General features: G+C 42.1%; 1 protein-coding gene across 5 annotated transcripts in view; it reads left to right on the top strand.

Annotated features, from left to right (window-relative positions):
- Positions 1–26,328, top strand: part of LOC118392709 (multiple PDZ domain protein-like) — a 69,226-nt gene that overhangs the window by 277 nt on the left and 42,621 nt on the right. For all 5 annotated transcript variants that reach the window (XM_052459519.1, XM_052459518.1, XM_052459516.1 and 2 more), the window contains exons 2-17: positions 1,824–1,897; positions 4,333–4,502; positions 9,904–10,065; positions 12,509–12,648; positions 13,079–13,292; positions 14,290–14,418; positions 14,544–14,627; positions 14,804–14,908; positions 15,453–15,555; positions 15,695–15,783; positions 17,770–17,986; positions 20,230–20,310; positions 21,677–21,756; positions 22,093–22,239; positions 24,531–24,701; positions 25,174–25,350. In XM_052459519.1, coding sequence (XP_052315479.1) covers positions 1,882–1,897; positions 4,333–4,502; positions 9,904–10,065; positions 12,509–12,648; positions 13,079–13,292; positions 14,290–14,418; positions 14,544–14,627; positions 14,804–14,908; positions 15,453–15,555; positions 15,695–15,783; positions 17,770–17,986; positions 20,230–20,310; positions 21,677–21,756; positions 22,093–22,239; positions 24,531–24,701; positions 25,174–25,350 — 2,085 coding nt within the window. In that variant the 5' untranslated portion in view covers positions 1,824–1,881. The remainder of the gene's footprint in view (positions 1–1,823; positions 1,898–4,332; positions 4,503–9,903; positions 10,066–12,508; positions 12,649–13,078; positions 13,293–14,289; positions 14,419–14,543; positions 14,628–14,803; positions 14,909–15,452; positions 15,556–15,694; positions 15,784–17,769; positions 17,987–20,229; positions 20,311–21,676; positions 21,757–22,092; positions 22,240–24,530; positions 24,702–25,173; positions 25,351–26,328) is intronic.

Below are 26,328 nucleotides of genomic sequence, written 5' to 3'. Positions count from 1 at the left end.
AGGCTACATTCTCAGCCGCTGGCTCAGTAAATGTTTCGACGGTATCTGTATTATTTTACACAGCCTATGATATTATACGGTTATAGCTTTGTGAGAATGTTTCAAGCACTTTGGGTGGTTTCGATCGTTGTCACAACATTATCCAACTTTTCTGTTTTATCTGATAACGTCGGAAACCTGTTGATTCAGTGTCCCGAAGATGAGATGAAGAAGGAGGAGTTGAGAAAAGCGGATTGTGTTCCTTGCCTTCACAGTAGCCGAGACTAGCTTCAAAATAATACAATTTAAATTCATAAACAGACACGTATACAAACAGATTTAAGTTTGAAAAACTACGACTTGAGTGAGCGAAGAACGAAACCTATGCTATAGCGGTTTTATGATTATGAATATGGACTAAGGCTTGCAAAACATACATCGAGAAACCGTTATCCATTCGCGCGTCTCGGCTAGGGCTATGCTATTTGTTTGTCCAAACCTTGTGAAAGGCCCTTCATGAAACTTGAAGTTGTTTTCATTTTGGTTTCAAATTCGTTTTTATATTGGGAGACAACAAATGCTATTGTCTGTATAAAAAGAAAAGAGTGTATTGACATTTCTTGTTGTGAAGCCTACTGATGATTACATTCGAAAAGGCTATTCAGCATTTACACCTGCACCTAACGTTAATTATTAGGCTAATATGGGATTTCAACCAATTAAATAAGGTGCCAACAAAAAATGAAGATCATCCCTCATACCGCTTCTTATTGATAATGGATGAATGCAATTAAAGGGGAAAAATGTCCTTGCATAGCCTATGGCTGGAGTGGGTATGACTAGGTTACAACTACAGAGCATTTGGTGAGACGATTTACTGTAGGTCATGAATATGCTATATTCATCTTCCAGGATTTGTACATTATTGTATCTTGATGTATAAAAAGTGTCCCAATATAAAATGAAACATCTGTCAGAACATTGACTTAATCTCCATCACTTTATCTTTCAGTTTTAAAAGTTATCATTCTTGTGCTTGGTATGGTAACACAAATAATTTATTCCTGAATGTGTTAATGAATACATGATTTACAGTAACTGAGAAGTGATATGTGGCTATTGGTTAGGCAACTGAACACAGAAGCAGAACACTTGCCTGTTATAGGCCTAATATGTATAGTAAATGGCTTTGCTAAGGCCACACAGATGCCTGACGGTAACATACATGTCACAAAGCCATCGCCAATGTCAATTAAGACCCCAGGAATGGCAATTGGCAGATGTTAATCCCTGAATAAGTGTATTAGCTCAAATACAACGTCTCCAACAAACTACATATGCCTAGTAAAGACCCTGCTTATTGTAGTGTAGCAGCTCTTCGGGCTAATGTTCCTATCGACTCAGTAAGGCCAGCAGGCTAGGCTTTTTCTTTAAATTTACGTTTTATTGGTATGTAACTGTTATGAAAGTTGTATTGTCAATTTTGTTTTGTATTTAAATGGCACTTTAAACGTGTACATGACACTGCAACAAAAATCTCCCCATGGCGACAATAAGGTCAGTAAGTAAGTAAGTAAGTAAGTAGTAAAAAAAAAAATACTCCAGGTTAAAACGGGTACTTTATATAATGTCATCTGAATGTATGAAAATTCAGAGTGGGCTGCTGAGATATTTTAAAGGTCTACTGTCAGTCAGTATAAAAACACTGGCCGGATATAAACGTTGATTAAGTAAGTACGTGATAATGAGTGATAAAATTAGCATTGCAGCAACACTCGTCATGGTTTTATGTTGATGTCATATTCATTTGGAGGGTGTGTAACACAGATATGGGTATTTTGCAGGCCTTGACTACACTCTCTGGTTGATGGGCAGCTATCACATCTACCGGGAATAAAAGACATGATTGAGACAATGGGTAAGAGATCAGTCAATTTGTGATATGTCAAAGTTAGAAAAGTGTTGATTGCTAATGTTGTCGGTTATGTGCAAGGTCTCACCAGATGAAAAGAGCGAGAGGTGTTACTGTAATGTTTCAATCAAGAGAGTGAATTTGATTGATGTTATTACGTATTTAGATAATATGTTACTCCCTAACTCTCCATCTCCCATCCAAACAGAAAGAATCCTGACTTGGCCTCTGTTATTGTAAAATCCGCCTGTGTCACTAACAAACTCAGAGTCTGAGGAGAATCCTTGTTATGAATGCTCAAACACTCAGCTACGAAAACTCAAACAAAGTACTCCAAAAGGTACAAGCAGTTAACAGAGAAATGTGTCTGTCGAGACACCCGTATTTTTGGTTTGTTTACTGTCTCTGCTCAATGAGGTACATGTTTAGGATCTGAATTTGACCTATATTGTCACAGCAAAATAACGTTTAGTCCGTCATGTTGGTTGATCGGTGGTTAGGCTATTAGCTGTACAAAAGTAGGCTACATGAAAAGTCTAATACTGTTAATATAACCGTGTGTTAGTATGGGTTTTCAGTCGCGAAGCTCATCTGCATTTCCTGCGGTGCAGAACAATTCTGACCAACAAAAGAGTGATCAAATTAAGGTTCTACATCTGTAGGCTAGCTCTCAGAAGGAACAGTGCTTTGGAACTTGTGCACGCCCTATTAGGTGTTAGTCACAGTCCGCGGTCCGCGGTCCTCTGAAATTGGCCCGTCCTCCTGGATCAGAGGACGTCAAACCCATCCTCGGCTAACAGGCTGCTCTGAGGAGGCAAGAGAGGCGAGTAGGCTTGAGTTGTTTGATTGTGGAGCTTATGCAGAGTCCAGCAAGCAAACTGTGGAGGGCCTTTTTCTCTGGTTGCCCATTCCGGGTCTGTGAGTCGAACAGCGAATCATTGATTAATTTTTTCTTTCTTCCGGTGCAAATCCAATTTCAAATCCAGTCAATTTTTATTTGTCACATGCTTCGTAACCAACAGGTGTGGACTAACAGTAAAATGCTTACTTTCAGGCCCAGGGCAGAGAGAAAGAAAATAAAGAAATAATAGACACATAATGAGTAATGATAACTTGACTATATACAAGGGGTAACATGCAGGGGTACGATGATGTAGATATGTACATATAACTAGGAATAAAGTCACAGATAGTAAACAGTAGCAGCAGCGTATGTGATGAGTCAAAAAAGGGTCAATGCAGATAGTCCAGGTAGCTATTTGGTTAACTTTTTAACTAACTATTTAACAGTCTTATGGCTTGGGGGTAGAAGCTGTTCAGGGTCCTGTTGGTGTAGAAGCTGTTTAGGGTCCTGTTGGTTCCAGACTTGGTGCATCAGTACCACTTGCTGTGCGGTAGCAGAGAGAACAGTCTATGACTTGAGTGGCTGGTGTCTGACAATTTTTAGGGCCTTCCTCCGAGACCGCCTGGTATAGAGGGCTGTACGTACTACCCTCTGTAGCACCTTGCGGTCGGATGTCAAGTAGTTGCCATACCAAGCAGTAATGCAGCCAGTGCGGATGTTGCCTGTAATCCATGTCTTCTGGTTGGGATATGTACATACGGTCACTGTGGGGACGACGTTGTTGATACATTTATTAATGAAGCTGGTGACTGATGTGGTAAACACCTCAATGCCATCAGATGAGTCCCGGAACATATTCCAGTCTGTGCTAGTGACACAATTCTGTAGCTCAGCATCAGCTTCCTCGGACCACTTCCATATTGAGCACATCACTGATACTTCCTGTTTGAGTTTTTGCTTGTAAGCAGGAATCAAGAAGACAAGAGTTATGGTCAGATTTACCAAATGGAGGGCGAGAGAGAGCTTTGTATGCATCTGTGTGTCTGTGGAGTAAAGGTGATATAAAGCAAAGCTCATAGCTACATGATTCTCATTTTCTAAACTCTATTGAACAGCGGTCGACCTTTGCTAAGCCTCGGATGGTTGACGTGTGATTTATTTTTCTCTCTCTCTCTCTCTCTCTCTCTCTCTCTCTCTCTCTCTCTCTCTCTCTCTCCAATGAATCATTCACATAGGGCTTATCACATTAGCAAGCATGTTTGGTTCTGTGTGTTAACAGGAGCATGGGTTACTCAGATGAAGATGAAAACATTAGAAATCTGCCATGGACTTCACATTCTCAGCAATAAAACCTGAATAAACACTGACAACAAATTAGGAACACTTGGATTAAACTCACAGAATGTTTTAGAGTAGCTGAAGGGGGCATGTCAACCTCCTATCTAACCAACTTATAAACAATTATAAACAATTTCAAAACACTTGTGATCAGCCTGCCTGTTCATACTGATAGCTATCCCCCTGCCGCCTCTCTCGTCCCCTTTTCTCCACATGGCTGCCGCCCCTTGCTGTCACTGAACTATGCGATGCTTTGCAGATACCCAGCGTGCCTTGCAGGCAGTGGAGCGGCTCCAGGCCAAGCTGAAGGAGCGGGGGGAGGTCCCCACTGAGGAGAAGCTAAGCTTGCTCAAGTCGGTGCTCCAAAGCCCCCTGTTCCACCAGATTCTGGCCCTGCAGAAGTCTGTCCAGCTCCTCAAAGACCAGGGGGTAAGACCAGGCCTCTCTTGGGGGTTGGGAAATAGGATCACTAAGTTCACAAAGTAGGATCACCCAGGATCAGTTAAGTAACTTTGATGAACAATATAAAATATAGATCTTGATTTTCTGGTTTTAATGTCAATGGATTGTTGGGAGTGGCGAGTCAATTTAAATATCAACTGGGCTGTTTTATCCAAGCTGTGGATATGGATATGTGTGAAAGGGATCACCCAAATTACATATGACAGCAATCCATGCTTTGGTTTTGTTTTTGTAATTTGGGTGAACTGTCCCTTTAAGAATGATGGTTAGGGTAGCCATCATTCTAACCTTTACAGGGGGTCATATAATATATGCCATTTAGCAGACGCTTTTCATAAACATGACGCAATAAAGTAAACAGACTTAACGTCGACTCCCTAATCGGTGTTTTAAGTTTTAGTCTACATTGTAGATACATGTGTTAATGGCATAGCGGCAGACCCAGCTTGTCTTTTTGCAAATAATTCACTGCCTATTCACTGGCTTAAATGTGCAATTTTAAGTTCAGGATTGACCAAGTATGGTCTTTGCTGCAACAGTATTATTATGTCTAGGAGTTAGAATGAAGGAAATTACTACTACTTATTTCAGTCTTGATTTAGTCTGCGTTGAATCCAAATCAAATGACTCTCTGTTTTGGCTTGCCTCCAGACAGACATAGCTTTTTTTCTCTCTCAAATCGTGTATTACTGTGGGCATATTGCAGTCAGAGTTCATCTGGGCACTTTTAATAAGGTTATATAAGCAGACACAGCCAGCCAAAGCCAAAAGGCCTCCTTGACTTATCCAGGACCCATGAGAAATTGAGCATTTTTTTACCCAAGAAAGAGCTCTTGTTAGGTCACTGTGGATGTATGCGAACGGGCCTGGGTAAGTGCTTGAGACAGAGAGAGAAAGTATGTGAGCTATGCAGTGGGAGGCAAAGATGCTGCTACAGCTTGTATTTTTTTCAACCCTGAAGGAATTTAGATGATAAAATCCTTGCAGACATTTTTTTGTGTGCCGGTGCTTTATAGTTTATTTCAGCAGTGTCACGTTCTTATGCACAATGTAACAACCCAATCCACACAGTATAGCATGGTTAACGGTGTTTGTGTGGCATGCTAATCTACTGTTCTTCCACCCTAATGCTTTCAAGCTAAAATAAATGTGCAATGGAGTCTATGTTTAAAGATAAAGTGAATCACAGAAAACAACATAAAAAAACATTAAATAATTTAAATTCAAATTAGTGGAACAGAGATTAAGCTGAGTGCTTGCGATACAAAGAGACGTTTCCGGCGTCATTGGGCAAAACCAATTTGCAGGAAAGACGCAGTTAGTGTTTTTGGTGTCAGTCGAAACCTAAACCCACATACAGTCTGTCTGCTCCAGCCAGTAGGGCCTAAACTGTCGGTGTCGCTATGGCGACAGGGCCTGCTCGCAGAAGAGAGAGGCCGCCACCATGTCAAGTGGGGCAGAAACAATTTCTTAAATGTGCAAGAACCAAACTGGAACTTTAATCCTCTTAGCTCGGCTGGCTAACATAGCTTGTGAATGGGACAGCAACTTGGGCTCTATGCTAACTTAGCCTAGATTACAGGGTTTTTCTGTTTACAAAGGCTAAAACCTCACTACATAGGTAACTGGCTGGATGATATGTCAGCTAGTGTGTCAACAATGCTTCTTCAATATGCTAAGCACACAATTACAAGTTCAAAAGGGCAACTGAGGATGCTATATTTCAAACAAAGTGCTTATGAAGTGTTAGCTATATATCGCTAGTCCTTGTGGATCACATTCAAACTCATCATGAGCAAACATTAGAGCCAACAAGCAAATGATATTCAAAAATAGGGTTTTACACAGTGTCTAATTCATATAATCCATTAGTCACAGAAACACAGTGGTTGCAGCCCCTTTAACGAATAGCATATCAAGGCATCCAGATGGCTTTGATGGAAATATTGCATTGGAAGCAGAGTCATTGTTGGATCAGCTAAAAAGCTATTATCCCTGAAGGATTAGACTACTATAGATCCAGCTAATCATGGTTGGGTAACGAGCTGGCCCGCCTCTGACACTCCTAGGCTCCTAGACTTAGTTAGATTTAGGGAATTCACAAAATTAGCCTCTGTTTATTTTAACAGCAGGGATGGCAGGTTTTTGGTTAGAACTTGATTGGATCAGCTTGTGTAGCCTCATTTAGGATATTTTGGACATTAGTTCTACTCAATGCAATGCATGTAACAGAATGTGACATGTAAACATGGTTTGTGTTGATATTACGGTTGCACATTTTGGGAATATTCAGTGGGAACTTTCCGTGGGAATTTACGGAAATATATGTGAATTAACGGGAATATATGTGAATTAACGGAAAAATATGCAGATTAATATTAATACCAGTTTAACGTAGATGTTTTTTGCATTGTATATATTTACCCTATCATATGGAGACAGAAACAGAAACCTTTTACCTTCATTTCATAAGTAGACTTAATTGCAAATGATTAAATCCTTCCAATAGAAATGTAAAAAAATTATTTAGTTACGAATTTAACTTTAATTAAATGAGTTGACTCTTCACATGGGATGATTTCACTGAGCAACAAAAGAAAGGGAATATCGAATGATCCCCAATGATCCATCACATTTTCCAAAAACCTTTTCAACATACATCTGTAAAATGATAGTCTAGAAACTAAATCTTTGGTTGTCTTCCTCTCAGGCTTCATGTCTTCTCCCTGGACCTCCTCAATGTTCACCTCTTGAACATCAGACTCTGAGGCCCCATCTTCATTGTCACTTTCCAACCTTGTTGAGGATGGCTCAAAAGGCCTCAAATTTGCCCGGGTGGCCACCAAATTTTCAACCCTTGTATTGGTCAGCCTGTTGCGTGTGTGTTCCCAAACAAGGACCAGTTGCGCTCTGAGGCGGCTGATGTTGGTGGGATTTGGAGGATGATGGAGGCAACAGGGGAAAGAGCCTCAGATCCACAAAGCCCCTTCCACCAGGTGGCTGATGAGATATGTTGGCACGACTGCCATATTGCATCTCCACCCCAAAGCCCTTGCTTGGAAGTGTACTTCACCAGACTGCCAAGAACCTTGCCCTCATCCAGGCCAAGGTGGCGAGACACGGTAGTGATGACACCATATGCCCTGTTGATCTCTGTACCAGACAGGATGCTCTTGCCTGCATACTTGGGGTCCAACATGTACGCTACAGTGTGTATGGGCTTCAGGCAGAAGTCTTCATGTTTTTTGATGTATTTCAGAACTGCAGTTTCTTCTGCTTGGAGCAAAAGTAAAGTGGGCAGGCTGCTTACCACTCTCTCTCAAAATACATCACCCAGGAGGATCCTCTTGATGGGGAGAGACTTGGGTCAGACTTTCTTGGAGAGACTCCTTCCCCTCCAGGAGACTGTCAAACATGATGAACACCACCCCAATGGGTGTTGCTGGGCAGTTTCAATGTGGTGCTCGTATTCTTCTCACTTTGCTTGGTGAGGTAGATTGCTGCTCTAACTTGATGACCCTTCACATACCTAACCATTTCCTTGCTTCTCTTGTAGAGTGTATCCATTTTTGTCCGTGCCATGATGTCCTTCAGGAGCAGATTCAATGCATGAGCAGAACAGCCATGGGTGTGATGTGAGGGTAGGACTCCTCCACTTTTTAGACCAAGCAGCCTTCATGTGCACAGCATTGTCTGTCACCAGTGCAAATACCTTCTGTGGTCCAAGGTCATTGATGACTGCCTTCAGCTCATTTGCAATGTAGAGACTGTGTCTGTTGTCCCTCGTGTCTGTGCTCTTGTAGAATACTAGTTGAGGGGTGAAGATGATGTAGTTAATTATTCCTTGCCCACGAACATTCGACCACCCATCAGAGATGATTGCAGTACAGGCTGCTTTCTCTATGATTTGCTTGACCTTCACTTGAACTCTGTTGAACTCAGCATCCAGAAAATGAGTAGATAAAACATGTCTGGTTGGAGAGGTGTATGCTGGGCGAAGAACATTCAGAAATCTCTTCCAATACACATTGCCTGTGAGCATCAGAGGTGAACCAGTTGCATACATAACTCGATCAAGACATTCATCAGCATTTGTCTGACTACGCATTGAGTCAACAAAAACTTCTGATTCCAGGAGGACCATGAGCTGTTGCTATCGATAAGGTGTCTGATTCATCATTTTCACCTCAAATAGAAGTAGAGGGACTTTTGTCAGAGGTTGCTTGTTGTGAGCGCTGAGTGAACTTCATGCACTTGGCAAGATGATCCTGAATCTTTGTTGCATTCTTCACATATGATTTAGCACAGTATTTGCAAATGTACACAGCTTTTCCTTCAACGTTAGCTGCAATGAAATGGCTTCACACATCAGATAGTGCCCGTGGCATCTTCCTGTAAAGATTAGGGAAAAAATGGCCAAAAACCCCAAATACAATTCCATGTACAAATAAATAGTTAGTAAGCAGTTAGATTAAACAACTCCTTTGTATGATAAATATTTTAAATTGAAACATGTATGGAAACAGGTGAATTAATAGTCCTCAGTTAGAAGGCTTAAGCAAGGTAAAACCCACATGGTAGCAAAAACTACCTAGCAGAAATTGTTAACAAGTTAGAAATAATTTAAACATACTTTGCTGTAGGCTACTATTTACTAGTTAACAAAAAAATCATGTATGTCATATAAAATATTCACCCCACCCAGTATTGTAATCAAAATTTACCAGAAAGCATGTAGTCCTTGGCTCAGACAGGGTAGTAGAGTGGGCTCAATAGCATCTCATTAGTGTGCAAGATCTTCAGAATCAGCTGTACATGTGATGGAAGAGCGCACTGCACATGTGATGGAAGAATGCACTGTGCATGCAGAGGGTTGCAATTCCATTGAATTTTGGATAGTTTAACCTAAATATGCCACAATATCTAGAATTGCATCTTATGTATCCCACAAAAAAAGCTTCACTGTTATATGCTAACTTTTTCTTAATCAATTTAAGCAAAATTCCCCAAATTCCAGTGCTTAACTTCCTATGGAAAATTTCCGGAAGAATTCTGGAAATTTACCGGAACGTTTCCGACCCTTTGCAACCCTAGTTGATATATCCCAAAATAGAACTGTAATTTTGTGGATTAAGTCTGTTTCTGGCTAGATGTATATTTCCTTCTGTCACTTGGTTACAGTGTGTGATAATCAAACAACTGCCACAAATTCAAACTATTACAGCCACAGTTTTTAGCAGCTGATGTTTTTCATACAGAATTTACAGTTTACAGAATTCACACAGTTCAAGATTGCATGTATCAGGTTGCACAACCCTGCGGTCTCGAATGCATCCCTTGTTGACTGTATTTCTATGAATGGTTTCAGGGTGGTGTCACAGCAACATTTGGCGATGACCTGAGTGAATGCTACACAACAGCCCATGCCAATGGCAGCCATCCTGCCTACCCAGAATCCTCCACTGGTACACAGATCAATGGGAAGCCATCTCCTGAGGAGTTTGAGCACATCATTCGCTCCATGGCTCAGGTAAAGAAAACCAAAAAATGTGTTGTATTGTCACGTACACCAGATAGGTGCGGTGAAATGTGTTGTTTTAGTAGTACAGTGCCCCTGGAGTAAATTAGGGTTAAGTGGCTTGTTCAAGGGCACATCGACAGATTTTTCACCTTGTCCGCTCTGGTATTCGAACCAGCAACTTTTCAGTTACTGACCCAATGCTGTAATGCTGGGCATACACTACATGATTTCGTCACAAATTTGCCACATTTTTGCCATCCCAGACTCCTATGAGCTTGGTCTAGGATGAGTATGTCGGGACTCGCGTAGTTTGAGTGGATCAAGGATGGACTGTACCGTTCTCCAGACTCCTGTCGGAGGTCCAGATAATTTTCGGACATTTTGGTTTTGCATCTTGTAGTATTAGCAGTCCTACCGCGCGATTGGACAAGGACTACTGCCAAAAGCCAGTGAGCACTTTGCATGTGAGACCAAAACAATGATGGAGAAGAGAAAATGCAACAACAACACGCAGGTTGTCACTAGTTGCCACAGCCACAGAGTCAAAATTGGCTTTATCATAAAAATCTTGATTTAATTTAAATTTAGACAAGGTTTGCAGTGTGGTTAAGGTTAGATTAGAAATCAGATTTTAAGAAGATACATTTTAGAAATAGGTGGGGTTTAGCCATAATTATGACTTTGTGGATGTGGTAACTAGTGACCCAACACGCACCGTGTGGACCGAGGTATTGGAAGACAGATTGGTGGCGCTGTGGAGAGAATGCAGCTTCCTTTTTAATATTAAAATTTTTCACATCCAATTCCCTTTGTAGAATATAAGTCCATATTGTATTGGTCTGCCAAACCATTTGTGGGTCCATATTCTGTGCCTCAGTCTCTTTTTTAAATGTTTCTGCACATAATAATGTGCACACTTATAAACCAGCTCGCTGTTTGCATGTCGGCATTTTTTTCCTTACGACAACCAACGCAGGGCAGGATCAACTAGGGAATAAACGTGTAATGTGAGCACCCACGTCTTGGGGCTAAGGATGGATGGAATGAACGATTTGGGGAAAAGGAAACCGGAAAATGTGAGCACGTCCAAGATGTTTAGATTTCAGAAGTCGTGAAGTGTATGCCTAGCATAACCACTCCAAAACTTCAATTTTGTTGCTTTTTAGACATTTTCCTGTAGACTTTATTGTGTGTTTCGGATCATTGTTTTGCTGCATAATCCAGCTGCGCTTCAGCTTCAGCTCACAGACTGACATTCTCCCGTAGAATCCTCTGACACCGAACAGAATTCATGGTTCCTTCTATTAAGGCAAGTCATCCAGGTCCTGAGGCAGCAAAGCATCCCAAACCATCACACGACCATGAGGTTCTTACTGTGGAATGTAGTGTTTGGTTTTCACCAGGCATAATGAGACACTTGTCATCCAAAACGTTCACTCAAGTTTGCCAAAAAGCACCTGGAAGCACCTGGATGATCATCAAGACTCTTGGAAGAATGTTCTATGGACAGATGATTCAAAAGTATAACTTTTTGGGCGACAAGTCGTCCAGGACCTACACTATATCAGATATTACTACAGGAGAATGTCAGGCCATCCGTCTGTGAGCTAAAGTTGAAGTGCAGCTGGGTCAAGCAGCAAGACAATGATCCAAAACACACAATCAAGTCTATGTGAAAAGGGCTGAAAATAAACAATTTGGAATGGACAAGTCCAGACCTAATCCCAATTGAGATGTTGTGGCAGGACTTGAAACGATCAGTTCATGCTTGAAAACCCACAAATGTCGCTGAGTTACAGCAGTTCTGCATGGAAGAGTGGGCCAAAATTCCTCCACAGCAACTTAAGAGACTGATCAACAACTACAGGAAGTGTTAAGTTGCAGTCATTGCAGCTAAAGGTGGCACAACCAGTTATTGAGTATAAGGGGGCAATTCATTTTTCACACAGGGGCATTGGGTGTTGTATAACTTTGTTCATTAAATAAATGAAATATGTATGTAATTGTGGTGTTATTTGTTCACTCAGGTTCCCTTTATCTAATATTAGGTTTTGGTTGAAGATCTGATAACATTCGGTATCAAAAATACTTTTTCACAGCACTGTATATTTTCTCGAGGCTGCAATTATTAAGAGGCACATATTTCGTAATAAAGTTTTTGTTTCTAATCTGACTTGACTTTTGCACAAATGCTGGCGGTTGGCACTATTTCTGTAGAAATATATCCAGAAATATCTCTTGATAATCACAAGCAAGGCTGGCTACACTCACAGTCAAGCTAGCTAAATATTCAAAGACATTCCAAGACAAGTGCACGCTACACTACACACTCTTGAGTGACTTCAAATAGACTTCAGAGGAGAGAGTATGTCTTTGATGCTGTTGTGAGAGGGGGTAAGGGGAGTGCTAATGCTGAGTGTGTGCGCCCGTGTGTTTGTGTGTTTGTGTCTAGGGGCGCTACGTGACACACATGGAGCTGGTGAAGCCGCTGTCTGGGGGCCTAGGCTTCAGCGTGGTTGGTCTGAGGAGTGAGAACCGCGGGGAGCTGGGCATCTTCGTCCAGGAGATCCAGCCCGGGAGCGTGGCCCACTGGTATGGGAAAGTTAATAAGGGTCATCCCCAGCGGATAGATCTGGTTGAAATGATGTCATTATAAACAGAAACCCCGTTTTGGCCCATTTTCCCCCCAGTTTTGGCCACTAGGTCAATAGTTGATTATCTAGTTTGTTAGTATCTCCCCAAAACCATAGTTGGTGACTACTGACCCATGTCTTTTTCGAACTGCGTCTTATTTATACAGGGAGATTATTCACAGTTCTAAGACTTTCTTGCCCATCAGAAAATCAGCTGTTCACAATCAACTATTCAAGAATGGACTTTGTTACACTGAGGCCACATCCTCATGAACTATGTTTGACTAGAGTACATTACATGTTTCCCTCACAAAATACCTGTTTTATCTCAATGCAGTTTACCAACATAAATAATAAACAAATCAATGAGCATCATCCTGTTCCCACAGCGATGGGAATCTGAAGGAGACAGACCAGATCTTGGCCATAGACGGTCAGCCCCTGGACCAGACAGTGACCCACCAGCAGGCCATAGGCATCCTGCAGAGAGCGTCTGAGCGTGTGCAGCTTACTGTGGCCAGAGGACCCATCCCTCAGCTGGCCAGCCCCGTGGTGTCCCGCACGCCCTCCGCTGCAAGCACCCTGTCTGCCTACTCCAGTGCGGTGAGGAGAATGCACACACAGAGGCCTGTGGAAGCATACACACACATAAACACACAAACATGAACACACTCACATTCTGTACATATGCACAAAAATGAACACATTCACATTCTGTACACACACTATGGTGTCCCACATTCCCAGGGAAGCTACTGTCATGCATGACCACTCTAGTGTGATGAGGAACAAACAGAAACAAATCCACCCCTCATAAACAGACAGTTGTATAATGTTAGCTCACTGGGGAACACACACACACCACAATATTCAAATTCTGTCCTTGAGCACTTACTTAGACATGCTTTGTCGACTACTACATTTTTTTTTAAACCTCCCATTTTTGGCTGGATGTGTCAATGTGTAGTTCATACATGCATAATCTACGAGGAAAATTACTGTCTTACCTCAAACGAAATCGCTCTTTTGAAAGGGACTGTGTTTCTGGAAGCTCTGCTAAGCCATTTCCCATGAATTGTCCCCCGTGTGGGCCATCCTCTTAACAATTTGAGTTCAACCAATGAGCTTCAGCCTCTCACCACTTGAGTGACAGCTAGCAAGAGGCACGTGATGCACACACAGCAGAGCTAGAGAGAGAGGGCAATGACGTGGTGCACATATCTGCACATATGTGACGTAGTACGCAATGTTCGGGGACCACTTTTGGGTTGTGAGCACGACGTCGTGAGCCAGAACTACTGGCTAAAAAGTATACAATAGTGCCGGAGAATCTCTTTAACTTATTCATTTTAGTTCCTAGTAGAGCAAAGGGACTAAAGAGCGTATCTTTATTGAACCCTGTTCTGGGTAGTTTTCTTTACATCCGTGCAGGTGGTTTCTGGAATGATGTTGCTTCATTTCCTATTCATTAGTCCTTGTTGTTCTCCTTGCGGTCAACCTCTCTTTTGCCCTGAGGGTTACACCCTATATTATAGTATGCATCCTGGAATTAATGTTTTGAGGTCCATATCGGATCCTCACTCTCTGTGTCCCTCCTTAGGCCCACTGGAATCATGTGGAGACCATCGAGCTGGTCAACGACGGGACAGGCCTGGGCTTTGGCATTGTGGGAGGAAAGAACACCGGTGTCATTGTCAAAACCATCCTGCCTGGAGGCATCGCTGATCAGGTGACTTAAATGTGATGGGTGCACCACACATTGGTATTTAAGGGTGTGAAAGCAGAAAGCTTGGTTTTTGGAAGACATACCTAGTAGTAATAACCAATGACTTTCCTACTGTACTTTGTCCTTAGGATGGGCGTCTGCACAGTGGGGACCACATCCTCACGATTGGGGACACTGACCTTTATGGCATGGGCAGTGAGCAGGTGGCTCAGGTACTAAGACTGGTTTCAGTCTTGAATCGAATTGACTACTGATAATGAGACAAAAACTTCTAAATTGTATCCCCTTTGTCCTAATTTGTCTGTAGTTCTTTCCAGTATAGCCATCAGGGACAAAGTACACTGTTTAATGTGTAATGCTGATATCAATTGTATTGTGATTGTTCCAGGTCCTGAGGCAGTGTGGTAACAGAGTGAAGCTGGTCATCACCAGAGGCCCTCCAGAGGAGACCTCCATCGTCCCAATGGCGTTGCCCACTGTCACAGAGCAACAGGTATGACACGCACGTGTTCTTTGTACAGCAGAGGCGTGGATGGGTCGCTGGTTGGGGTGGTTTTATTAGGTTAGTTGAATAAAAAGAGTATATTTACATATGACACTGTCCACCATAGAGGGCCCATGGTTCTGTCTCTTTTTTCCTCCATCTCTATTCGTCTCAGGGATCCAGTGAGTATAATTTGTGACACGTGACATCATCTGTGACTTGGCCTCAGAAGTCATCATTTTCCAAAAGGCTTAGAACTGGAATTCGCTGTCCATTATCAAGCAGTATTAGCCTTTACCCTTATCAACATATGAATGAGTACCATGACTCACTCTCCCAAACTAGACAGTATATTCAGTCTCCATAACCTTGTTGCTTGATTCATAGAATAAATAACAACTCATCTGGCTGACAGTGTGAATACATAGGTGAGGAATGCTTGTTGGTAAATTGGTAACAATTGGCCCCCGCGACTCGCCCCCTCTACTGTGCTCTCTGTAGGCCGTTTTGTAGAATGTAGAAGCTGACTCACTCTTCCTCTGTTTCTTCACAGGGCTATGAGGAAGAGGAGGCTGAATCGTTCGACGTCGGGCTGACCAAGAACGCCCAGGGTCTGGGAATCACTATCGCCGGCTATGTGGGGGACAAAAATTCCGGTAGGATTTGGCAGTGCTGTTTAATGGACTTTTGTTTTATTTACTGCAGATTCAGTTAAAGGATGTCTCTTGTACTGTATAAAGGATTCTGCTTGTTTTATGAATGTTATCCACACATTGTCATTGTGTCTATTTTCAGAGCCCTCTGGTATTTTCGTGAAAAGTATAACTAAAGACAGTGCAGTAGAGCAAGATGGCCGCATCCATGTTGGGGACCAGATCATAGCCGTAAGTGTCTATTTTATATATGTTTACGGACCTTTCTGACTTTATTGAACAGACAGAGAGATTTCAGACTTTGTTGAACAGATAGAGTTCTGACTTTATTGAACAGATAGAGTTCTGACTTTATTGAACAGATAGAGAGAGAGAAGTTGACTGTGGGGAAAGATAGAGGTTGTGCAGTAGTCAGGATTCAAACCTATGCCAACACCGTTTCTGTGTGCTGAAGGCAGCAGCCCTAAATGCTAGACCACCCCAGGCCACAATCCTCAACTTTTTGAATAATATGAAATGTACATTTGAATTCCATTCCAAAGTATAAAATAAAGTGTGCAGGGGTATCTCTCATTTTGGATCATTTGGAGCTTTATCTATTTAGATCAGGTATTCCCAAACTGGGGTATGCGCAATGCCGTCGGGGGTACGCCAAATAAAATTGTGATTCACATAAAATCACATTTTCAAACAGTCCATTTATATTTTCCAACAGAGTTATACATTTGGGTGAGTTTTTTTTCTCGGCTAAGTAGCCTCGTTTCACTGCCAAAAATGTAACTAAACCATCTAGTGTTCAGCGAAATAACAACACAATGTCAAAGACAGGTAACCTAGTCAAATAATTAACATCCAATCACACGAACCGTTACTCTCTTGTGGGAATTCCACTAACGGTCCGTATGTAGCCAAACGTAGCTGCTGCTCATGTTGGTATCTCTACTGATGGCGCAAAATCCGTGGCAGGGAGACATAGTGGAGTGGTAACGTGCGTGCAAGCAGTTGCTCCCAATGCCACTTGGGTACACTGCAGCATCCACTGAGAGGCTCTTGCTGCCAAGGGAATGCCCGGGAAGACATTTTGGACACTACAGTGAAAATGGTTAACTTTGTTAAAGCAAGGCCCCTGAACTCTCGTGTATTTTCTGCATTATGCAATGATATGGGCAGCGACCATGTAACACTTTTGCAACATACAGAAGTGCGCTGGTTATCAAGGGACAACGTATTGATACGTTTTTTTAAATTGAGAGACGAGCTTCAAGTTTTCTGACCATAATTTTCACTTGTCTTACCGCCTGCATGATGATGAGTTTCTCACACGACTGGCCTATCTGGGTGATGTTTTTTCTTGCCTGAATGATCTGAATCTAGGATTACAGGCAGTCTGCAACTATATTCAATGTGCGGGACAAAATGAGGCAATTATTAAGAATTTGGTTCTCCTCTCTGTCTGCATTAACAAGGACAACACACAGGTCTTTCCATTATTGTATGATTTTTTTTGTGTGCAAATGAACTCAAGCTCAAAAAACAACATTTGAGAGTGCGCTGACCCTGGTGCTAGAGGGGGTATGCAGCTGGAGGTTGAATGTTTGAAGGGGTACGGGACTATAAAAAGTTTGGGAACCACTGATTTAGATAATGTGTGGAGGAGTAAGGCCCCACATTTGAATAATTTAGCTCCAGTGGAGAGCTATTATTTTAAGTGTTGTTTCTTGAATGGGTATTGAGACGCTGTTCCAATCATCACGCTAAATTGACCAATTACAATGAATACAATACCCTTTCTGGGTTACACCCTGATTTGAAGCATGAGCAAATCTTCAATCATGATTTGTTTTCTATTTGTGATGTATGTTTGTCTGTTGGTTGCGATCATTAATGTGTGTCTGCCTGTGTGTCTGCCTGTGTGTATGGGTGTGTGTCTGCCTGTGTGTATGGGTGTGTGTCTGCCTGTGTGGCAGCCTGTGTGTATGGGTGTGTACGTGTCTGTGTGCTTGCCTGCCTGTTTGTGTGCTGTCCTATTGACTTGGATAGATGGCTCATGTGGCACAAAGTCTGTTTTAGCATGGACAAAGCCCTCAATGACAATGACCATGCTGGCACAGAAGCCATAATGGCACAGGAGCCATAATGGCAAAGATGCAAAGAAGAGCCCTCTATCCAACTCTATGATGTATCAATAATCTTTACATGAATGATCGCCGCCTGCAGGTGGACGGGATGAATATCCAGGGCTACACCAACCAGCAGGCCGTGGAGGTGCTGAGACACACGGGCCAGACGGTTCACCTGAAGCTGGTCAGAAGTGGCTTCCGTCCAGAGGACATCCCACCCGCTGTGGTGCCCAGTGTGATTGTACTTCCACCAACCCCAGGGGGCCGAGACCCCACACTGGAGAGAACAGATGTTGTGGACACCACCGCTCAAGGTACCAGTGGACAAAGGGCGTGGGCCGTGTTCATTAGGCACGGAATGGAAGAAAATGGACTGAAACAGGGAGAGACTACCTTAGGGCTGTCCCCGACCCCAAAAAATCTTGGTCGACCAAGAGTTGTCTGTTCTTTCGACCAATTGATTGGTCAAAATTTGTAAATGTGTATTGTTCCATATAGAGACACACCTTATGTGTTTTAATGAAAAATCAGCTATATGCACTGAGCTTGTCTGATGCTTTAAGCACGCTGTTTGATGAAATAATGAAGAAACACAAATTACTTTAGGTGGAGTCCTACCAAAATTGATTGGATTGTGCTGGGCCCGGCTCAGACTCGCTACGCTGTGTGCGCTGTGTTATTTATATATATTTTTTACAGCTCTCCTCCCTGCTGCAGCAACCACCACAGAACATCAATAGTGTTTATCGCACAGTCTGTGATGCTGAAGCTGCATCATAATTACAGCCATTTCTGAGGCTTTTCTAACAAACAAAAAAGTGTAAAGACTTTATTTCAGCAATAGCACAAGTTAAAAACAGCAGCATTTGGGAAATGACTTTATTCCGACATGTTGTGGTTGCGTGAGGCTTGGAGCTCACGGAATCAGTAGGCTATTAACCAAACACTCAAACAGGGAACAGAAGCAGGATCTGTCTTATTTCTTATCGTTCTCAACATCAATATGCCGGTTAACTTTGCTATTATGCACATAGCAACATGGTCTAGGAAAGGGCGGCAATTCAACAGCGCACTGATGTTTTTGAACTGCGGACAGCGACCGCTGTCCAATGCCGGAGAAAGCGCATTTGTTATGAACTAATATTATTTGTATTAATGTTGCGCCATTGTTCTTACATAATATAACCAAATACAATTTCAGTAGCACATGTCTTAGAGTGATGGACTGTGCCATCCCCATGGCCTCCGCAATGGGTTTTAGTCAACTCAGACAGGCGGGAATCAGACAGGTGTCTGGTGCACCATGAAAACATTTTTTTGCAACTGACTGCTCGATTAAAGAAATCTCGGTCGACCAAACAATCGACCAGTCGACTAAACGTCAGCTCGAGACTACCTGTATTTGTCCAATAACAAAACAACATTCACAAAGTGCTTTAAATGTTTTCCGTGGCGTGCTCTAATGATCCTGACCATGGCAACTGCATCTTTGATTAACAGTCACAAATACCTCCTATAACAGTAGTCTATAGTCAAGCAAAACACATTTTTATTCCATATACATTTACGTTAGTCATTTAGCAGACACTCTTATCCAGAGTGACTTACAGGAGCTATTAGGGTTAACTGCCTTGCTCAAGGGCACAGGAGATCGTACTCTGACATTATCCTTCATTCATACATGATTGAAATGGACCTATCCCCTAGACAAAATTCCCCCATATATACCTGATTTCCATGTCGTCCTGGTGCCGTATGCATCAAATGTCTCAGAGTGCTGATTTAGGATCAGTTTTGCCTTTTAGATGACAATGATTAAGGTTACATGGACAGGGAAGACCAGATCATTGACATATACACATATATTCTGAGAAGCTTCATACATACAACCCCTGATCACATCCCTGGTGACGCTGCAGGGCTGTGGCCACTTGACGACAGTACACATACCACAACAATGTCCTACTTGAATGGCTTCCATCTGTGTTAGGATGGGAAAGGGACTTCTACTTAAACCCTCTCACCACAACCACAGCTCCAGATTTAGAAGGCAGCGCCCTCCACCCTGCTTTGGAAACCCTGAACTCATTTAGCCTGTAATTGGGCCAGCGTCATAAGAACCGTAGGCGTAGGAAAATGCATTACAACACATACACACACGTGCATGCGCACGCACACACACACACACACACACACACACACACACACACACACACACACACACACACACACACACACACACACACAGGCTTACGCAGACTCACGCATACTGCCAATAACAACACAACCCTTAATGACACAGCTAGCATGTTCAAAGCTGGAACCAGGAGGAACTAAAGCAGACTTCTACACATGTTTCTGCGGTGTGTGTCTGTGAGTGTGTGTGTGTGTGTGTGTATATGTGTTTATTAACCATACAAGACACAATGCACAACCCATAACATCATAGCCATCATGTTTCGGGCTGGGAGCAAGATGACTTAACCAAGAGCTCTACAAGTGTGTTGTGTGTGTGTATGTGTGTATTAACTTGTTTGTATTGTGTACTCCGGTGCAGGTGAGAAACAGTACCAGGCATTGAGTGGGGAATCGGATGACTCCACTGTGAAGGATCAGTTAACTAAGAACACCAGAGACGGTAAGTCAATCCACCCCCCTGTTATCTGGGATCCTTTACTAAGTACAGTGGTAGAGATAATGGATCGCAATCTGTTTTAAAATATGCTACTGTCGCGATGATTGGTTTTAGGCTACTGTGTATTTCAAGAGATTTTCAGTAGCCTTTTATTCGGATAGTCCATCTGTAGATGCTCAACAAACTATCAATGAATGTCTATAGATGTTTTTCCTATTGTAATTCAACTTTCTTCTGCTGATAGTTTGTTGAGCATCTACAGATGAACTATAGACTGTGCATGTAGAGGATAAGGGTATGTTGTTTTTATTGCATAAAAGGGCAGATGAACGATGCCTTTGAAGTGATTCTTAAAGTACTCTTTCAAGTAGTGTGTTTGGAGTTGTCTAACTGTAGCCTTCCGCTTGCTGTGAGTAATTTAGTCGAAATCAGATGGAACGTAGCAGTGGCTGAATGTACTGTAATCAAATTGTATTAGTCACATGCGCCGAAAACAACAGGTGTAAACCTGACAGTGAAATGCTTACTTACAAGCCCCTAACCAACAATGCAGTTTAAAAAATACGGATAAGAATAAGAAATAAAAGTAACAAGTAATTAGAGAGCAGCGGTAAAATAACAATAGCGAGACTATATACAGAGTCAATGTGCTGGTTCGTTGAGGTAATATGTACATGTAGGTAGAGTTATTAAAATGACTATGCATAGATGATAACAACAGAGTAGCAGTGGTGTAAAAGAGGAGGGGGGGCAATGTAAATAGTCCGAGTTGCCATTTGATTAGATGTTCAGGAGTCGTATGACTTGGGGATAGAAGCTGTTTAGAAGCCTCTTGGACCTAGACTTGGCACTCCAGTACAGCTTGCCGTGCAGTAGCAGAGAGAACAATCTATGACTAGGGTGGCTGGAGTCATTAACAATTTTTAGGGCCTTCCTCTGACACCGCCTGGTATAGAGGTCCGGGATGGCAGGAAGCTTGGCCCCAGTGATGTCCTGGGCCGTTCGCACTACCCTCTGTAGTGCCTTGCGGTCGGAGGCCGAGCAGTTGCCATACCAGGCAATGATGCAACCAGTCAGGATGCTCTCGATGATGCGGCTGTAGAACCTTTTGGGGATCTGAGCACCCATGCCAAATTTTCCTGAGGGGGAATAGGTTTAGTCGTGCCCTCTTCACGACTGTCATGGAGTGTGACTGTCTGTTGGTTTCATAGTTACGTTTTAATTAGGTTCGTATTATTTTTCTGTGTTTTAAGGAGCTAAGATAACAGTATGAGTCATTTCGTTGTAATCATGTGGGACACGGCAGTTGGCTGAATGTAAGTTAAGCTTCATATTCTATTTAAGTCCATATTATATTGCTGTTTTTAAGAAGCAAAGTTAACAGAAGATGAAGAGTTGGAGCTGATGAAGAAGTGGCAGGAGACGCTCGGCCCCAGCAACAAAGTAGTGGTTAGTAAACAGAAAAAACATTCACCCAAGCCCAGTTTGTCTCTACATAATTATACATATTGTAGTTCTATTTTTTCCTGTTTTATAGACATTATTGTGGCATTTTATGGATGGACATGCACTGTTTGCAGAATAAAAACACTGTTGTATTTGTCATCATTTGGAAAATGTCAAAACATTGGTCATAAAAAAAACTCACCGACCATAATGCCACACTATGTAAATGTAATGCTGACTGTGAAAGGAAAATTGAAATAAATGTGTGAAAGCGGGATTTTCTGGAGGAAAAAAGTTTTATTTTCATGCCAACTGAGTTGTATCCAACTGTTGTGCCAGATTGCCCAGGTGGAGAAGTTCAGTGAGAGCAGTGGTCTGGGCATCAGTCTGGAGGCCAACAACGGGCACCACTACATCCGCTCTGTCCTGCCCGAGGGGCCAGTGGGCCGCTGTGGGAAACTCATCAGTGGGGATGAACTGCTCGAGGTAAGGGACACCGCCAATAGCTTATTGAATTGGCAAAATGAATACACCCCTGGTGAACAACAGTTAGCCTAGAACTTACTTACTGCTGTAACGATGTGCACTTGGAGTCGGGAAGAAAGTTCAGGGAGTGCATAATTTAATAAACAAATTTATTAAACAAGAAATACAAACAATGCACAGTCAGGAAACTGAAACAGAAACAATGATGCCAGGGGAAGGAACAAACGGGAGTGACATACAGTTGAATTTTACATACACCTTAGCCAAATCCATTTAAACTCAGTTTTTCACAATTCCTGACAATTAATCCTAGTAAAAATTCCCTGTCTTAGGTCAGTTAGGATCACCACTTTATTTTAAGAATGTGACATGTCAGAATAATAGTAGAGAGAATGATTTATTTCAGCTTTTATTTCTTTCATCGTATTCCCAGTGGGTCAGAAGTTTACATACACTCAATTAGTATTTGGTAGCATTGCCTTTAAATTGTTTAACTTGCGTCAAACGTTTCGGGTAGCCTTCCACAAGCTTCCCGCAATAAGTTGGGTGAATTTTGGCTTATTCCTCCAGACAGAGCTGGTGTGACTAAGTCAGGTTTGTAGGCCTACTTGCTCGCACACGCTTTTTCAGTTCTGCCCAAAAATTCTCTATAGGATTGTCGTGACGTTGTTCATCGAATGATTAATAGTTTGTAATTGCGTGATTAACTGAATCAAGCAATTATTAACTCATTAACCTGGGGCACCATGGGAAAACTAGTTTTTATTGAGTTTCTATTTCCCAAATTAACTCAAAGAATATCAGAATATCGATTTTACAATAGTCGCTAATTAACCAGTTACCTCTTACAATCTCGCTCTGAATGTCGTATAGCCCGTGAATCTGCACGGACCCGGGTCTCACCAATGAGTTCGTACCACACCAATCTTAGTTGAATATTTATTTACTAAAAAGTTTAATGATGATTAAAGATACACATAGACAAAACACATTATAGGCTATTGATTAGAACTTAGTATAATGGGCCAACACACTATGGCGCTTGTTACCCAAAATGGGGATTTCAAAGAGAGAGAAAAATAGAAAGTACACGAGAGAAATATACATTTGGGTGAATTTGTCAGCTATGCTTATTCTAACCCTAGCCTTGCCCCAAACTGCCGCTCTTATGGGTCAGAATATAATGATGTAATTACGTGGGGTAGACCTCCGAGGATTCTCTGCGTGGACCGTTCAAGGGACGGCTGCTCGATGACACACTTCTCCTGCGCACCTCTCTGATCGTCCTTCCGATGTCCGTGTCCTTTTGGCTTAGGAGTCTGTTCCCTCACCCTCGCTCTGGAAGGGGTCTTCTGAGGACAGACAGCTCTGTAGCTCAGAGCTCACAGCGTGGGAATGAAACAGTGTAGATACCACGATTCGATGGGAGATGGAGGCTAGGTGGTTCGACTTGAATTCACCCGCTTAGACACAGCTACTCATCCGTAGCTTGGGTAGAAAATGATTTTTTTGTCTTCAAACTTGTGTTGTGTTCTGGGTTCGTTGACTTTTTAGACCTTGGCTGCAGCGTGGGTCATGTAGTCTTGTCTGTAAATTCTATACTCACAGGTTTTATACCCTTGGGTCAGAAGTGGGCGTAACTGCCTTTAGGGCAATTCTCTGGGCGTACCAAGTTAACGAGGCAAGGTCTAGATTTTACTCAAATCCAATTTTAGACAACTAACTTAAAATTTCATCTTTAGCAAAACATTCCCTTTGATCTGGACATTTTCCAGACAACATACAATATATAAACATCAAACATATACTAGGAAAACTCTTCACATTACAATGTTTTCGTAATAACGTAATAATCTATTAACCTTTAATAACAAAACAAAAATGACATACATTTTCATATTCCATCTATCGTCATGACCACCATTGTGGCTGACGGAAACCATTGTTCCAAAGTCCCTTTATTTCATATTTAATGTTCTGAGGCTGGTTCTTCAGAGTAACAGGACAAAGGAATTTATCTGTGGCCTGAGATTTACCAGGGGCTTGAGGGGTCATAAAACCCCTATATCTTCAGACCCCTAGATCTCTCCTCCTCTGTTGAGAGATCATCTGTAGGGTTATGGTCTCCTGTAACCTGACCTGGTCAGGACAGTCATGACATGATTCAGGTCAGGGCTTTGTGAAGACAACTCCAATACCTTGACTTGACTTTGTTGTCAACGTATGAATCCCAGCCTGACTCAATATGAGTGTTGACCATTGGATGTTTGCGTCCACCCCTCTCCATCCAGGTCAATGGAATATCCCTGATTGGTGAGACCCACAAGGAAGTGGTGAGGATTCTGAAGGAGCTTCCTGTCTGTGTCTACATGGCCTGCTTTAGGCCCATCCCTCTCCTTCAGAGTGACAGGGATTCTGGCCAAACAGAGTTGGATGAATTTTCCACTGAACCTAAAATTAAGGTAATTTCCCTACACTTGATACACAAAACATGTACAATATCCATTTATAGTATATGCTATTGACATCACCATTGGTACATATTTTTTAAACGGTCAATTTTTGAGTTACTATTATAGTCATTGCATTGCATAATATTGCTCCACATAATGCAATCTAACTTGCATGGTTGGGGACAACTCTGTTTTCAGCCATATAATTCAGTAATTTCAGCAAATTAATTGTTCAGGAAGTGATTAAAAACTGAATGAAAGCCAGAAAGCCCTTCATAAAATGGTGGCTGCTGGACATACAGTAGCTCACAGTAAACAGTGTTCTGTACAGCACTTCTGCTGCCTAGCATCCAAAGATTCCCTTTGATGTGCTGCCAAAAAAACGTACAAAAATTAAACTAGCGGAGAACTAGGGGCCTATGGGCTCGGAGTGAGTCAGGAATGCGTGCGCAGGGATGATATTGAGGATATATCTCTGTAGATACAGGGAGACCTCAGCAGTTTCCTGGTTCCCGGAGGTTCCGAGGGGGCGGCAACAAGGGAAAATGTGACGGAGGAGACTCTGGGAGCTCCTTTGGCCATGTGGGAGACGGAAATACAGGACATCGAGCTGGAGAAGGGAGAGAGTGGACTGGGATTCAGCATCTTGGACTACCAGGTGGGAATTCTGAATGGGAATTCTGGGAATGATTGTCATGGGAATTATACTTGCTAGCAGGATTGGGGAGTAACAGATTACATGTAATCGGTTATATGTAAACGATTACACAAAAAACGAACTGTAATCCATTACGTTAACAGCAACAATATTGTAATCAGATGACAGATACTTTTGAAAAAAATAGATGATTACTTTTAAATTAAAAAAGGATGTTTGCGTATAAATGATGTAGCCTACGGGCGAAACGGATATTATTGATATCTACATAGCGCATTGATGTGAATCACACTGCTGCTCTCATTAAGCTATTTTTGCCTTATGGATTGTGGTTGTTGTGGATGGCTGTTCACAAATGTAGGTGAAATTAGTATTTTAACCCAATAATGGTTGAATTGAAGAAGTTAAGCTGCCTATCAAGCATTGTTTTTGCGACCAGTGTACAGCCAGTGAAAAACAACTCTTGCAACAGCTGCATAGTGCCGATCCCATCCTTTGGAATAAACTTTTTTTCCCCAACTCCTCCATGGTATTGTGCTCCATACTGTGGGGCTTTTATTTCTCAATCTAATTCGCGCTGATTCAAAAACCTATGTCCATAGGCCTAACGGACACATCCTCAAACTTGTGCCCCTTTTGGTATACTTAAACTGCTGCAAATGATAGAGAATTCAAAGTGTTTCCAACAAACTATTTTAACAATAGGCCTATAGCAAATGGAACCTATGGCACACATGTTTCACTCTTCAGTAGTGCCCAAAGCATACCAGTCTATGAGCGCAGTATTTCTCGAAACAATGAGCCCAATCAGTCCTCTATGACAACAAAATCATAAACATCCGAGTTGGCTAATAACAATTTGGCTCATCTATAATCCCATATTTCCAAGTCCTATTTTTGAAGATCAAGGGGTAATAAATGATGAATTGTAATTGCCGGAAATCTGACCGACTTTGGTTTTTAATGTAAAGATATAGC

Source organism: Oncorhynchus keta, chromosome 13 (genome assembly GCF_023373465.1).
Source record: "Oncorhynchus keta strain PuntledgeMale-10-30-2019 chromosome 13, Oket_V2, whole genome shotgun sequence".
Taxonomy (NCBI): Eukaryota; Metazoa; Chordata; class Actinopteri; order Salmoniformes; family Salmonidae; genus Oncorhynchus; species Oncorhynchus keta.
This window is presented reverse-complemented; position numbering and strand designations above follow the sequence as displayed.